Source organism: Pyrgilauda ruficollis, unplaced genomic scaffold (genome assembly GCF_017590135.1).
Source record: "Pyrgilauda ruficollis isolate IOZ18807 unplaced genomic scaffold, ASM1759013v1 scaffold829, whole genome shotgun sequence".
NCBI lineage: Eukaryota > Metazoa > Chordata > Aves > Passeriformes > Passeridae > Pyrgilauda > Pyrgilauda ruficollis.
This window is the reverse complement of record NW_024530255.1, coordinates 2,853-14,931: the sequence shown is the minus strand read 5'-3', so window position 1 is coordinate 14,931 and position 12,079 is coordinate 2,853. Positions and strand designations below refer to the sequence as shown.

At 53.8% G+C, this 12,079-nt stretch overlaps 1 protein-coding gene across 1 annotated transcript; it reads right to left on the bottom strand.

Annotated features, from left to right (window-relative positions):
- Positions 1–656: 656 nt before the first annotated feature.
- Positions 657–11,671, bottom strand: LOC121364419 (adenylate cyclase type 3-like; the record flags this gene model as incomplete). The annotated part of the gene is made up of 5 exons (XM_041487669.1): positions 10,810–11,671; positions 5,032–5,181; positions 1,201–1,255; positions 990–1,147; positions 657–784 (listed from the first exon to the last, which is right to left on the bottom strand). Coding segments are annotated over exons 1-5 (1,178 nt in total), but the record flags the coding sequence as incomplete, so codon positions are not given.
- Positions 11,672–12,079: the final 408 nt, after the last annotated feature.

Below are 12,079 nucleotides of genomic sequence, written 5' to 3'. Positions count from 1 at the left end.
GGACAGCTTCTGCAGGGGACAGGGCCACCGTGGGTGTCACTGTGTCACCATGTCACCGGTGTCACCCATTGTGCCGTGGGATGAGGTCAGGGACAGCTTCTGCAGGGGACAGGGACACCGTGGGTGTCACCGTGTCACCGTGCCACCGGTGTCACTCATTGTGCCATGGGATGAGGCCAGGAACAGCTTCTGCAGGGGACAGCGGCACCGTGGGTGTCACTGTGTCACCGTGTCACCAGTGTCACCCATTGTGCCGTGGGATGAGGTCAGGGACAGCTTCTGCAGGGGACAGGGCACTGTGGGTGTCACCGTGTCACCGTGTCACCGGTGTCACCCATTGTGACATGGGACAAGGTCAGGGACAGCTTCTGCGGGGGACAGGGCCATGGCGGGTGTCACCGTGTCACCGTGTCACCGGTGTCACCCATTGTGACATGGGACAAGGTCAGGGACAGCTTCTGCGGGGGACAGCGGCACCGTGGGTGTCACCGTGTCACCAGTGTCACCGGTGTCACCAGTGTGACCCATGGTGCCATTGGATGAGGTCAGGGACAGCTTCTGCAGGGGACAGGGCCATGGCGGGTGTCACCGTGTCACCGTGTCACCAGTGTCACCCATCAGGCCAGGGACAGCTTCCCGTTCCCGCCGTTCCTTACGCGATGGCCTCCACCATGGCCAGCCCCATCCGGATGGAGCACACGGCGTGGTCCTCCCGGAATTCCGGCAGCCCGCAGATGCAGTAGTAGCAATCCCCCAGGATCTTGATCCGCAGCTGGTGGTGCTTCTGGCAATCCAGAATTCCGGGACAATTCCCGGATAACTCCGGAATCCCCACAATCCCCCACAACTCCCAACGCAAACCCCCGGATTTCCCATTCCCTCCATCCCCCGGCGCGTTCCCAACCTCCTCGCCGCCATCCCGGATTTATTTTTTTTTCCCGGGGTTTTTGGGAATTCCGGGATTTTTGGGAATGGCGGGCAGCACTCACGGCGGCCAGCTTGTCGAAGCGGGCGAAGAGCTCGTTGAGGAGCTTGACGAGCTCCTGGGCGCTGCAGGACGACGAGAGCTGCGTGAAGCCCACGATGTCGGCGAAGAGGATGCTGCGGGAAAAAATCCCGGATGTGGCCCTGCAAACTCGGTCCCGACCTCCTCATTCCCAGTATTCCCAAAAAAAATATCCGGGATAAGGCAAAACCGACGCTCGACAACCTCAATCCTGACATTCTCATTCCTGTTTTTCTCCCCAAAAAAATCCTGGATGTGGCGATACAAACTCAATCCTGACTTTCTCATTCCCGTTTTCCCCACAAAAAAATCCTGGATGTGGCCATGCAAACTCGGTCCCGACCTCCTCATTCCCAGTTCTCCCAAAAAAAACATCCGGGATAAGGCAAAAACGACGCTCGACAAACTCAATCCTGACTTTCCCATTTTCATTTTCCAAAAAAAAAAATCTATGTGGGATGTTAAGTCAATCCCAAGTCCCTCATTCCCGTTTTCCCAATAAAAATCCCGGATGTGGCGATACAAACTCAATCCTGACTTCGTCATTCCCGTTTTCCCAAAAAAATCCCGGATGTGGCCCTGCAAACTTGGTCCCGACCTCCTCATTCCCAGTTCTCCCAAAAAAAACATCCGGGATAAGGCAAAAACGACGCTCGACAAACTCAATCCTGACTTTCCCATTTTCATTTTCCAAAAAAAAAAATCTATGTGGGATGTTAAGTCAATCCCAAGTCCCTCATTCCCATTTTCCCAAAAAAAACCCGGATGTGGCGATACAAACTCAATCCCGACTTCCTCATTCCCGTTTTCCCAAAAAAATATCCAGGATAAGGCAAAAGCGACGCCCGACAAACTCAATCCCGACTTCCTCATTCCCGTTTTCCCAAAAAAATCCCGGATGTGGCGATACAAACTCAGTCCCATCTCCCTCATTCCGGTTTTCCCAAAAAATTCCTGGATCTGGCCAAAACTACACTCTACAAATTCAATCCCAACTCCCTCATTTAGAGTTTTCCCAAAAAAAATTCTGGATGTGGCAATACGAGCTCAGTCCTGTTTTCCCAAAAAAAAAAATCCGGGATACGGCAAAAAAGACGCTCGACAAAGTTAATCCTGACTTCCTCATTCCCATTTTCCCAAAAAAAAATATCCTGGATATGGCAAAAACGACGCCCTGAAAACTCAATCCCAACTCAATCCCAATTTTGGGAATTCCCGCCGGTTTTCCGGGAATGTTTTCCGCGTGGAACGGAGGAATTTTGGGAATTCACGGTATTTTTCTGGGAAGGTTTTCTGGGCACCGCGGGGGAATTTTGGGAATTCCCACCAGTTTTCTGGGAATATTTTCAGCATGGAACAGGGGGGATTTTGGGAATTCCCGCTGTTTTTCTGGGAACGTTTTCAGCACAGAACAGGGGAATTTTGGGAATTCCCGCTGTTTTTCCGGGAACGTTTTCAGCACGGAACAGGGGAATTTTGGGAATTCCCACTGTTTTTCCAGGAATGTTTTCCACGCTGGAATTTTGGCAATTCTCAGCATTTTTCCAGGAATGTTTTCTGCACTGAACAGGGAAATTTTGGAGAAAAGAAAAACGTCGGGTGTCGTACAGAGGGAAGGGGCTGATTCGCCCCTGGGAGTGTCCAAGGAAATGTTGGAGCAGTTTGGGATCGGGATTGGAATGCGGGATGGGATTGAAGGTCCATGGGTCCCATCCAAAGAATTCCGGGATTCCATGATCCGGGATGCTCAGGATCCATCCCAAGGGGATTTTTATGGAATTTTTTGGGATGGAAAAGGGAAGGGAGACCCTTCCTGGAGTTCTGAATTGCCAGGGAATTCCCAAAATTCCTTTCCAGAGAGGAGCTGGGATGGGGATGGATCCAATGGCAGGCTGGGAGAGCTGGGAATGGAGGGAATTCCCTGGGAACAGGGGAGGGATTTGGGGTGGGATTTGGGAAGGAACTCCCATCTGGGCTGGAATTCCCAGAGAATCCCTGGATCGCTGGGAGTGTCCAAGGAAAGGCTGGACCAAGAAAGGGAAGGGATCTGCAGCGAGGTCCCCAAAGATCCCCGAGAGATTCCACAAGGAGCAAAATGGGATCAAACCCAAATTCCCGGCAGGAGCCACCCATGGAAAAGCCCTGAATCCCACATCCCAAATCCCAAATCCAATCCCAAATCCCACATCCCACATCCTACATCCCAGATCCCAAATTCAACACCCAACACCCCACATCCCAAATCCTACATCCCAGATCCCACATCCCGCACCCCACATCTCAAATCATAAATCCAGGAATGGACCCTGGATGGATCCAGGGTGGATCAGGGATGGATCAGGGATCGATATCCCTGGATCAGGGCTGGATCAGGGATCGATTTCCCTGGATCAGGGCTGGATCAGGGATCGATTTCCCTGGATCAGGGACCCCATTCTCACTCCATTCCCAATCCCATTCCCATCTCGTTCCATCCCATTCCCATTCCAATGGCATTCCCATTGCCATTTCCATTCCCAATCCCATTCCCAATCCCATTCCCAATCCCAATCCCATTCTCACTCCATTCCCAATCCCATTCCCATCTCGTTCCATCCCATTCCCATTCCAATGGCATTCCCATTGCCATTTCCATTCCCAATCCCATTCCCAATCCCATTCCCAATCCCAATCCCATTCTCACTCCATTCCCAATCCCATTCCCATCTCGTTCCATCCCATTCCCATTCCAATGGCATTCCCATTGCCATTTCCATTCCCAATCCCATTCCCAATCCCATTCCCAATCCCAATCCCATTCTCACTCCATTCCCAATCCCATTCCCATCTCGTTCCATCCCATTCCCATTCCAATGGCATTCCCATTGCCATTTCCATTCCCAATCCCATTCCCAATCCCATTCCCAATCCCAATCCCATTCTCACTCCATTCCCAATCCCATTCCCATCTCGTTCCATCCCATTCCCATTCCAATGGCATTCCCATTGCCATTTCCATTCCCAATCCCATTCCCAATCCCATTCCCAATCCCAATCCCATTCTCACTCCATTCCCAATCCCATTCCCATCTCGTTCCATCCCATTCCCATTCCAATGGCATTCCCATTGCCATTTCCATTCCCAATCCCATTCCCAATCCCATTCCCAATCCCAATCCCATTCTCACTCCATTCCCAATCCCATTCCCATCTCGTTCCATCCCATTCCCATTCCAATGGCATTCCCATTGCCATTTCCATTCCCAATCCCATTCCCAATCCCATTCCCAATCCCAATCCCATTCTCACTCCATTCCCAATCCCATTCCCATCTCGTTCCATCCCATTCCCATTCCAATGGCATTCCCATTGCCATTTCCATCCCCAATCCCATTCCCAATCCCATTCCCAATCCCAATCCCATTCTCACTCCATTCCCAATCCCATTCCCATCTCGTTCCATCCCATTCCCATTCCAATGGCATTCCCATTGCCATTTCCATCCCCAATCCCATTCCCAATCCCATTCCCAATCCCAATCCCATTCTCACTCCATTCCCAATCCCATTCCCATCTCGTTCCATCCCATTCCCATTCCAATGGCATTCCCATTGCCATTTCCATCCCCAATCCCATTCCCAATCCCATTCTCACTCCATTCCCAATCCCATTCCCATCTCGTTCCATCCCATTCCCATTCCAATGGCATTCCCATTGCCATTTCCATCCCCAATCCCATTCCCAATCCCATTCTCACTCCATTCCCAATCCCATTCCCATCTTGTTCCATCCCATTCCCATTCCAATCGCATTCCCATTCCCATTCCCATTTCCATCCCCAACCCCTTTCCCAATCCCAATTTCATTCCCAATCCCAATCCCATTCCCAATCCCATTCCCATTCCCAATCCCAATCCCATCCCCAATGCCATTCCCATTCCCATTCCCAATCCCAATCCCATTCCCATTCCCATTCCCGACCTCGATCCCAATCCCGATCCCGTTCCCCGCTCCCGGCGGCGTTCCGGCATTCCCGGTGTCCCCACCTGCTGCTGGCTCTGCTCCTCCAGGTTGAGTTTGACCTCCAGGGATTGCCGCGCCTCCAGGAACGCCTTCCGGTGCTTCCGGTCGGCCATCACGTACGACATGGCGCCCACCGCCACCGCGCAGGCGTACAGCGCCACGTTGGACAGCAGCTGGCATTTGGGATAAATCACGGGACACTCGGGGATTCGGGAATTTGGGATACTCGGGATGGAACGGCGGGAATTTGGGATCAGGGATTTTTGGGATGGAACATCGGGGGTTTGGGATCAGGGATTTTTGGGGTGGAACAGCGGGGATTTGGGATCAGGGATTTTTGGGGTGGAACGGCAGGGATTTGGGATCAGGGATTTTTGCGATGGAACATTGGGGATTTGGGATCAGGGATTTTCGGGATGGAATGGCAGGAATTTGGGATCAGGGATTTTTGGGGTGGAACGGCAGGGATTTGGGATCGGGGATTTTTGGGATGGAACATCGGGGGTTTGGGATCAGGGATTTTCGGGGTGGAACGGCAGGGATTTGGGATCAGGGATTTTTGGGATGGAACAGCGGGGATTTGGGATCAGGGATTTTAGGGGTGGAACAGCGGGGATTTGGGATCGGGGATTTTTGGGATGGAACAGCGGGGATTTGGGATCGCAGGGTCTTTGGGATGGAATGGTGGGGATTTGGGATCAGGGATTTTTGGGGTGGAACGGTGGGGATTTGGGATCGCAGGGTCTTTGGGATGGAATGGTGGGAATTTGGGATCACGGGATATTTGGGATGGAACGGTGGGAATTGAGGATCAGGGATCTTTGGGATGGAATGGTGGGAATTTGGGACCGCAGGTGCTTCGGGATGAAACAGTGGAAATTTGGGATGATGGGATCTTTGGGATGAAAGAGGAGGAATTTGGGATTGTGGGATATTCGGGAAGAAACAGCAGGGATTTGGGATCGTGGGATCTTTGGGAAGAATCAACTGGAATTTGTTATCACAGCAGCTTTGGGGAGAAATGGCGGGAATTTTGGGTCACAGGATATTCGGGAATTCGGGGTCATGGGATAGTCAGGAATTTGAGATCACGGGATATCCAGGATGGAACGGTGGGGGTTTGGGATCAGGGATCTTCGGGATGGAACAGTGGGAATTTGGGATCACAGGACATTCGGGATCAAAGGGGAGGAATTTGGGATTATGGGATATTCAGGGAACTCCAGTGGGAATTTGGGATCAGGGGATATTCGGAATAGAACAGCAGGAATTTGGGATCATGGGATACTCAGGATTGAACAGTGAGAATTTGGGATCACAGAATATTCGGGATCAAAGAGGAGGAATTTGGGATCATGGAATATTCTGGATGAAAGAGCAGGAATTTGGGATCATGGGATATTTGGGATGAACCACTGGGAATTTGGGATAATAGGACCTGAAAAATGAAATTTGGCATTTGGGATCACCGGATCTTTGGGAAGGAAGAGGAGGAATTTGGGATAATGGGATCATTGGGATGAAAGAGCTGGCATTTGGGATCACAGGACTTTTGGGAAGAAACAGCAGGAATTTAGGATCACAGGATCTTTGGGAAGAACCGAGGGGAATTTGGGATCGTGGGATATTCAGGAGGAAACAGCAGGAATTTGGAATTGTGGGATATTTTGGGATCACAGGGTATTTGGGAACAAACAGCGATCATTGGGATGAAAGAGCGGGAATTTGGGATCGTGGGGTCTTCAGGAGGAAACAGCAGGAATTTGGAATTGTGGGATATTCGGAATGAAAGAGCAGAAATTTGGGATCACAGGGTATTTGGGAACAAACAGCGGGAATTTAGGACCACAGGATCTTTGGGAAGAACCGAGGGGAATTTGGGATCATGGGATATTCAGGATGAAAGAGAGGGATTTTGGGATCACAGGATCATTCCGGATAAAAGAGCGGGAATTTGGGATCACAGGATATTCAGAACGAAAGAGTGGGAATTTGGGGTCAGAGGATCTTTGGGAAGAAAAAGTGGGAATTTGGGATCACGGGATCCTCAAGAGGAAATAGTGGGAATTTGGGATCATGGAATGCTTTGGAAGAAAGAGCTGGAATTTGAAATTGTGGGATATTTGGAATGAAAGAGGAGAAATTTGGGATCACGGGATCATTGGGATGAAAGAGCTGGCATTTGGGATCACAGGGTATTTGGGAACAAACAGCGGGAATTTGGGATCACAGGATCTTCGGGAAGAACCAGCAAGAATTTGGGATCCCTGGACCTTTGGGAAGAAGCCGTGGGAATTTGGGATCACAGGATCTTTGGGAAGAACCAGCAAGAATTTGGGATCCCTGGACCTTTGGGAATAACCAGTGGGAATTTGGGATCACGGAATATCCGGGATGAACGAGGAGGAATTCCAGGATGAGCGGATCCAGCGTGGTCCCAATCCTGGTTCCAACCCTGACAAAAAACCTCAGATCCCACTTTGGGATAAACATCAGGAATTCGGGGGGGAAAGCGGCTCCGGGAGCATCCCGGGGGATTCCCGGGGTTCGAAATCCCGGAGATGTTTTGGAAAAAGGCGGCAGCTGGGCCGGGATCCCGGGGGATCCCAGGGGATCCCGGGGGAAGGCAGCGGCTCCGAGCGGATCACGTGGTGCCGCTCCCTGGGAATTGCAGCCCTCGGAGCGAGAAAGTTCCGGAAAAACACGGCCGGGCTCCGAATCCGCATTCCCGGGAACGGCCAAAAATTTGGGAGCGATCCTGATCCGTCCCACTGGGAACATCCAGGGCAGGGGCTGGATCCTGGGGGATCCCACGGGATTGGTCCAGGTCCATGGGGTGGATCCCGTCTCGGACTGGATCCAGATCCCATGGATTGGATCCTGATCCCACGGATTGAATCCTGATCCCACGGATTGAATCCTGACCCCATGGATTGGATCCCTACCCCATGGATTGGATCCTGATCCCACAGATTGGATCCTGATCCCACGGGCTGGATCCTGATCTCATGGGCTGTATCCTGACTCCATGGCCTGGATCCTGATTCCATGGATTGGATCCTGACCCCATGGATTGGATCCTGACCCCATGGATTGGATCCTGATCCCACAGATTGGATCCTGATCCCACGGGCTGGATCCTGATCCCATGGATTGGATCCTGATGCCACAGGATTGATCCAGATCCATGGGATGGATCCTGACCCCATGGCCTGGATTCTGATTCCATGGATTGGATTCTGATTCCACGGATTGGATCCTGATCCCACAGGATTGATCCACATACATGGGATGGATCCTGATCCCATGGGCTGGATCCTGTTCCCATGGATTGGATCCTGACCCCATGGATTGGATCCTGACCCCATGGATTGGATCCCATTCCCATGGGATGGATCCTGACCCCATGGATTGGATCCCATTCCCATGGGATGGATCCTGACCCCATGGATTGGATCCCATTCCTATGGGATGGATCCTGACCCCATGGATTGGATCCCATTCCCATGGAATGGATCCTGTCCCCATGGATTGGATCCCATTCCCATGGATTGGATCCTGTTCCCATTGGCTGGATCCCGTTCCCATGGATAGCCACAGAATGCTGGGAACACCGGGAATGCTGGAAATCCCAGGAATGCGGAAAATCCTGGGAATCCTGAAAATCCCGGGAATCCTCTCGCCCATCCCATTCCAACTGCTTTTCCATGAGTGTCCTGCTGCCCTTCCGTGAGTCTCATCCCAAAAAAACTCTCCTGATGTGATCCGAGATCCAAAACACTTCCCAGATCCCAGATTTAGTGGGAAAAGCTCCAGCAAGGAGGAGATTCCGGATCCCAAAATCTGTGGGAAAAGCTCCGGCATGGAGATCGTGGCTCCCAAAATCTGTGGGGAAAACTCCAATCCTGGATCCCAAATCCTGTGGGATAAGCTCCCATCCCAAATCCCAAATTCTGTGTGAAAAGCTCAGATCCCAGATTCCAAATTCTGATGGAAAAGCTCTGATCCCAAATCCCAAATTCTGCGGGAAAATTTCCGATCCCAGGTCCCAGAATCTCTGGGAAAAGCTCCAACTCTGGACCCCAAATTCTGTGGGAAAATCTCAGATCCCAAATCCCAAACTCTGCAGGAAAAGTTCCAATCCCAGGTCCTAAATCCTGTGGGAAAAACTCCAATATGGAGGAGATCCCAAATCCCAAAATCTGCGGGAAAAGCACCGATCCTGAATCCCAAATATTCTGTGGGAAAAATTCTGATCCAGATCCCAAATTCTGGGGGGAAAGCTCCAGCATGGAGGAGATCTCGGATCCCAAATCCTGCAGGAAAACCTTGGATCCCAAATCCCAAATCCTGGAAAAACTCCAATCCCATTTCCACCCCATTCCCACTCCATTCCCGTACCCGCCTGGCCAGAACCCATCAATCCATGGAATTCCCACCATTCCTCATCCATTCCCACCATTCCCTGCCCCATTCCCTTTTCATTCCTTGTCCATTCCCATCCCATTCCTGCTCCATTCCTGCACCTGCCTGACCACCTCCCCTCCATCCATGGAATGCCCACCCCATTCCCAGCCCATTCCCATCCCTTTCCCAGCCCATTCCCACTCCATTCCCTGCCCATTCCTGCTCCATCCCCACACCTGCCTGGCCAGCACCCCTCCATCCATGGAATTCCCACCATTCCCAGCCCATTCTCTTTCCATTCCCATCATTCCCACCCCATTCCCTGTCCATTCCCAATCCTTTTTCCACCATTCCCTGCCCATTCCCAGCCCATTCCCTGCCCATTCCTGCCCCTGCCTGGCCAGAACCCCTCGATCCATGGAATTCCCACCATTCCCAGCCCATTCCCGCCCGGTTCCCGCACCTGCCTGGCCTTCCTGCTCCATCCCCGCACCTGCCTGGCCAGAACCCCTCCATCCATGGAATTCCCAGCCCGTTCCCGCCCGGTTCCCGCACCTGCCTGGCCAGAACCACTCGATCCATGGAATTCCTGCCCCGTTCCCGCACCTGCCTGGCCACCTCCCCTCCCATCCACGGAATTCCCAGCCCATTCCCGCCCGGTTCCCGCACCTGCCTGGCCACCTGCCCTGCATCCACGTTGTTCTCCCGGCCCCTCTGGAACTCCACCATTCCCAGCCCATTCCCACCATTCCCAGCCCGGTTCCCGCACCTGCCTGGCCACCTGCCCTGCATCCACGTTGTTCTCCCGGCCCCTCTGGAACTCCACCATTCCCAGCACCATTCCCAGCCCATTCCCAGCATTCCAACCTCATTCCCAGCCCATTCCCTGCCCATTCCTGCCCCTGCCTGGCCAGAACCCCTCCATCCATGCAATTCCCAGCCCATTCCCGCCCCGTTCCCGCACCTGCCTGGCCAGAACTACTCCATCCATGCAATTCCCATCCCATTCCCGTTCCGTTCCCGCCCGGTTCCCGCACCTGCCTGGCCACCTGCCCCGGATCCAGGTGGTTCTCCCGGCCCCTCTGGAACTCCACCATTCCCAGCCCATTCCCACCATTCCCAGCCCGGTTCCCGCACCTGCCTGGCCACCTGCCCTGCATCCACGTTGTTCTCCCGGCCCCTCTGGAACTCCACCATTCCCAGCACCATTCCCAGCCCATTCCCAGCATTCCAACCTCATTCCCAGCCCATTCCCTGCCCATTCCCACACCTGCCTGGCCAGAACCCCTCCATCCATGGAATTCCCGCCCCGTTCCCGCACCTGCCTGGCCAGAACCCCTCCATCCATGGAATTCCCGTCCCATTCCCAGCCCGTTCCCGCCCGGTTCCCGCACCTGCCTGGCCACCTGCCCCGCATCCAGGCGGTTCTCCCGGCCCCTCTGGAGCTCCACGATTCCCAGGACCAGCGCGTGCCCGCCGCAGGAGGCGGCCGCCAGCAGCAGGATCCGCGCCAGGCGCAGCGGCAGCGTCAGGAAGCAGGAGAAGGCGAAGAACGCCTGCCAGCCCGCCGCGTCCACCGCCTCTGGAAAACTCCTCTGGAATTCCAAGCCCAGCAAGCCCCAGAGCTGCGCCACCGTCAGCGCCCACAGCCCGCAGGGCAGGAATTTCTGGGAAAAATCCTCCGGGAGCAGCCGGGATTTCAGCAGCAGGAAAACGCAGCCGTGGGCCACCAAGCCGGCCAGGGCGGCCAGCGCCGGGAAAAGTTTTTCCATGCGGGAAAACGCCGCGCACATTCCCAGGATGTAGCAGTCGAAGAGGGCGGAGAAGACCACCAGGACCAGCAGCGTCTCGTGGCGCTGGCGGCGGAAATAAGTCTGGTAGAGCTTTTCCAGGGATTCCGGCGAGAAGGAAAAGCGCCGGGAATGCGGCAGGCACGGGCAGGGCCCCCCCCAGCCCTGCGGGGCCGGAGATTCCCGGGAGCGGCGGAGATTCCCGTCGGGATCCGACGGGAAACTCAAGGAATAATCGGCGGAGTATTCGGCCGAGAATTCCGGCTCGGAGAAGGCGCGGTTCCTCGGCATCCTGCAGCGGCGGCTGGCTCCGGAATTCCCGGTTTTCCAGAGGGAGTCGCGGGATGCTCAGCGCATCCTGCGGGGCCTGCCCGCTTCCGCGGCCGCCTCAATCCCGGGAAAATTCCTGCGGCGGGAATCGGGCAGGCCGGGATTCCCGGATGATTCCCCAGATTCCTTCCCCGACAATCCCAGAATCCCGGAATGGTTTGGGATGGGATCCATGGATCTTCAATCCCACCCCATTCCCACCCCTGACTCCTCTCTGGGCAGGAATTTCGGGAATTCCCTGGGAATCTGGGACTCCATTTCTCTTTTCCATTCCCAAATTCCATAAAAATCCCTGGGGATGGATCCTGGATCCCAAAATCCCGGAATTCTTCATGTGGGATCCATGGACCTTCAATCCCGTCCCATTCCCACCTTCCTCTCCGGGAAGGAATTTCAGGAATTCCCTGGGAATTCGGGACTCCACTTCCCTTTCCAATCCCCAAATCCCATCAAAATCCTTCAGAATGGATCCTGGATCCCAGAATCCCGGAATTCTCCAGATGGGATCTCTGGATTTTCAATCCCACCCCATTCCCAATCCCTG